General features: G+C 35.2%; 1 protein-coding gene across 1 annotated transcript; it reads left to right on the top strand.

Moving 5' to 3' along the window:
- The first annotated feature begins 280 nt into the window (after positions 1 to 280).
- LOC110330046 (olfactory receptor 5B3-like) lies at positions 281 to 1,388 on the top strand. The gene has a single exon (XM_021209979.1). It carries the CDS (start codon positions 360 to 362, stop codon positions 1,287 to 1,289), a length of 930 nt encoding a protein of 309 aa, XP_021065638.1. The 5' UTR covers positions 281 to 359; the 3' UTR covers positions 1,290 to 1,388.
- Positions 1,389 to 4,165: the final 2,777 nt, after the last annotated feature.

Here is a 4,165-nt window from a genome sequence, read left to right as displayed (position 1 = left end):
TTATACAAGTCATATTAATCTATTTATTAAATTGTTTATATCACAATTAACAAATACATAAAATTTTGGAATTTTGAATTCCATTAAGAGTATTTCAATATGACTTGTGTGTAATTGATGCACCCAAGTTAATTCTAAAGCCCATGCTAGTTTCCAGCAATGTAGAAATACTAGTTGGCATAGCTAGTAAATTGGGAAGAATCTGGGAGGAGTTGAGAGAAAGGGAAAGAATATGATCAAAAAATATTTTATCAAAAAACATGTTTAAAGAATATGGTTCATATTTTTAAATTCCATGGAATTTTCAAGTTTTAACAATTTTTTCTTTTTATTACTATGGAGAATATAGTGATTATAAGATGACAATAATGAAGAACAGGACAGAAGTGACAGAGTTCATTCTGCTGGGACTCACCAATGACCCAGGCCTGAAGCTGCCCCTGTTTATCACCTTCCTTCTCATCTACACCATCACCGTGGTGGGAAACCTAGGAATGATCCTGCTGATTGTCCTGGACTCTCGGCTCCACACCTCCATGTATATTTTCCTTGGTAATCTTTCTCTGGTAGATTTCTGTTACTCTACAGCTGTCACACCCACAGTCATGACTGGGCTCCTAATAGAAAACAAGGTCATTTCCTACAATGATTGTGCTGCTCAGATGTTCTTTTTTGGAGCCTTTGCTACTGTGGAGAATTATCTGTTGGCTTCAATGGCCTATGATCGCTATGCAGCAGTGTGTAAGCCCCTACACTATGCCACCATCATGACCAAAAGTATGTATACATGGCTTATCACTGGCTCTTATGTCATCAGTTTCATGAATGCCTCCATCCATATTGCAGACATATTTACTCTCTCCTTCTGCAAGTCCAATGTGATCCATCATTTTTTCTGTGATGTTCCTGCAATCATGGCTCTCACTTGTTTTGATAATCAAATTAGGGAACATGTTCTTCTTTACATTGAGAGTTTAAATGTGTTTTTTGCTCTAATAGTTATCTGTACATCTTACATGTTAATTTTTGTAACCATCTTAAAGATGCACTCAGCTTCAGGGCATCACAAGGCTATATCCACCTGTGCCTCTCACTTCACTGCAGTGTCCATTTTCTATGGAACTGTCATTTTCATGTATTTACAGCCCAGCTCCAATCATTCCATGGACATGGATAAAGTTACATCTGTATTCTACACCACGGTCATCCCTATGCTGAATCCTCTAGTCTACAGCCTGAGGAATAAGGAGGTAAAGAATGCATTTATGAAGTTGATACTACATTATTAAGGATGAAGAATGTATTCCTTTCCTATAAGCCAAAAAATAATAGGATTTTAATATATCTTTGTATGGTGCACTTTGTAATTTGATTCTTCTCAGATCTCCTCCCTGTAGTGACTTATAGTTGAAGTCCAAAACAAATTCTAGTAGATGAAATGATATCTTTACTTCTTCTTCAAAACTCTTGGAAAAATATTTTGTACAGAATTATATACTTAGATGATATGCGATAGTTTATGTTTTTCAAAATCCCATTAAGGCTACTTATCTATCATGTAGCTACATGTATTTTTCCTTACATGTCAATGCAAATACACATAAAGCAATATTAAAATAAATACCATGAACAGAGAAATGGATTGAAGTGTTCCGTGATATGTGCATGAGTATGGTGAATTTTATAGAATGGTGTGTTTAACGTGGATATTAATGGTGCTTAATTTTATGTGTTCATTTCACTTCATTATTGCATTAATGCATTTCACTTCCTGACAATATTTCCAGGAATTTAAGTGTCTAGAATTGGAAACAGTTAAATTAGAAACTAAGACAGTCTCTCATCTGTGTGGGTGAATGTGATCTCACTTCTTAGACCTTAGGGAAATACAACCCTCCTCTCTGTCTATCTTGCTCTCAGTCCTTTTCCCTCTCTCTTGCTTCCTCCCTTCCTCTTCCTTTATGTTTCTTGCTCCCTCTTGTTCTCTATCCTTTCCCCTCCTCCCACTTTACCCTGAGTATTCATCTCCTCTCACTCTCAGATAGCAAAACTGATGATCTGGACCTGACTCTTTTTAACAGCACCTTAATTAATTTAATCAAATTTTAATCTCAGTGGGATGGGAGAAAAAGCAGCCATAAAATCCTTAAAATCGATTCTGAGAAGAGTATAGGTTTGCTATCACCCAGTTTCCTGATGCTTTGGACTTTGATCTTCAAGTCTAAATCAATTGCATTAATCACCGACTTCTCTTCTTCTCAAGCTTAAAGGCAGGATAGCATGATACTTCCCAACCTCCATATCACATGAACCAATGCCCACAATAAATACCTCTTATTTCTCCATGTATATTATATCCTATTGATGCTATTTCTCAGGAGAACTTTAAAATGAATAAAGCATTTAGTAAATACAAGGTTTTGAATGAGAAATGTGTCCTATATGCTCCCCTATCTGAACACTTGGTCACCAGATGGGGTCCTGCTTGAGGAGTTTTAGGTAGTAGAGCCTTGCTAGGGGAGATACAGGCTTTCGAGTGTTTATAACCTTGCCCCTATTTCCAGGTTTCCCTCTCCCTAATGTTTGTGATTGAATATATTATCTCTCAGCCTCCAGACCCTTCCACAAAGTCTGCCACCTTTTGCTAAGCCTGCTCTCCTGGTGGACTTCTATCCCTCTGAAACTGTAATCCTAAATAAACTTTTTCTTCTATAAATTGAGTCTTGTGATGTGTGTTTTATCACAGCAACAGAAAAGTAGCTAATATAGTGATGATAATCTAATATCTCATTTGCTTTATACAAATGTAATATTTGTACAATATTTATTTCTCTTGGTGTTGACATGAGTCAAGCGAAAACATGATCCATAATTAATTGAAAGTTCATGTTTTTCTTTGATATTCACCTGTGAATAATTCTGAAATTTCCTATTAATAAATATTTCTGATGGATTAAATCATTTTGTATAACCATACATGTTTATACTTGAAATTTCAAAAGGTAAAATAAAAAAACACATGAAAATGGAATTATTCATATGTTGTTCACCATCATCAAATGGCATTTTAACCAAACTAAGGAATTATGATATGCAGTTTTCCTTCAGAAAGTGCTTTGAAATATTTCATAATGATCATTCATTCTTAGTGAATTCCTTTGTCATCTTTATTAGGCTATCCCAGTCTTTTCCCTCTTCAGTTTTCTTTTGACATCAACCAATCTTGTTCATTTGCTTTGCATTGGCTCATGCAGTAAGGAATGTTTCTATTCCACTCAAATATTTGCTCAGTTGCTGCTCTCTCAGAGATCCTCTCTGATGATGTTATGAGTCAGTTATTCTCCACATGTTACACACAGTGTATATACACCCTCCTGTGTCACTCTTTAAACTTCTTTTTTTGTTTCTATTTATCTTCCCAAAGTAGAATATAAATTTCACAAAATCAGCAACGCAGCTACTTTCACTTGATTATCATACTTAATATAGACATATTTCTTAGACACTCAAAAAATATTTGTAAATTGAATGAATGAAATAACTGAGCTTCAGTTCATTCTGACATGATAATTGGATAATTGGCTGTGGTACTTATTTATGAATAATATAACATTAAAGAGATACTACTAATTCTCTGATGTGCAGAAACACATTCTCTACATTGTCACTCATTTCTCACTTTCCCCACTTTTAAAGTAATATTCTTGTAATTACATCAGCAAGTAGTTCATTGAAAACTTCCCCATAGTTATAAAAGGAAGCACCAGACCATTAATGGTAAGGAATATATCCAGTATAAGTAATATGTCATGATTTATAAGTAAATACTAAGAATGAAATTACTTAAAGGATTTGTATCCAGTTACCTTTTGTGACTTATTTATTTATTTATTCATTCACTTTACATCCTAGTGGCTGTCCCCTCCCTCCAATCTCCCTCTGCCCCCATCACAGAGTCCCTTCCTCACTCCCCTTCTTTATTATTATTATTATTATTATTATTATTATTATTATTATTATTTTCTTTATTTACATTTCAAATGCTATCCCAAAAGTTCCCTATATCCCACCCCTGCCCCTGCTCCCCTACCCACCCACTCCCACTTCTTGGCCCTGGTGTTCCTCTGTACTGGGTCATATAAAGTTTGCAAGACCAAGGGGCCTC

The sequence above is a fragment of the Mus pahari genome, chromosome 1 (assembly GCF_900095145.1).
Source record: "Mus pahari chromosome 1, PAHARI_EIJ_v1.1, whole genome shotgun sequence".
Lineage (NCBI taxonomy): Eukaryota > Metazoa > Chordata > Mammalia > Rodentia > Muridae > Mus > Mus pahari.
Note: the sequence above shows the minus strand (reverse complement) of the source record. Positions and strands in the feature narration are given on the sequence as shown.

Coding starts and splice junctions, on each gene's coding strand:
- LOC110330046 (XM_021209979.1), top strand. CDS start 360: ATGACAATAATGAAGAACAGGACAGAAGTGACAGAGTTCATTCTGCTG.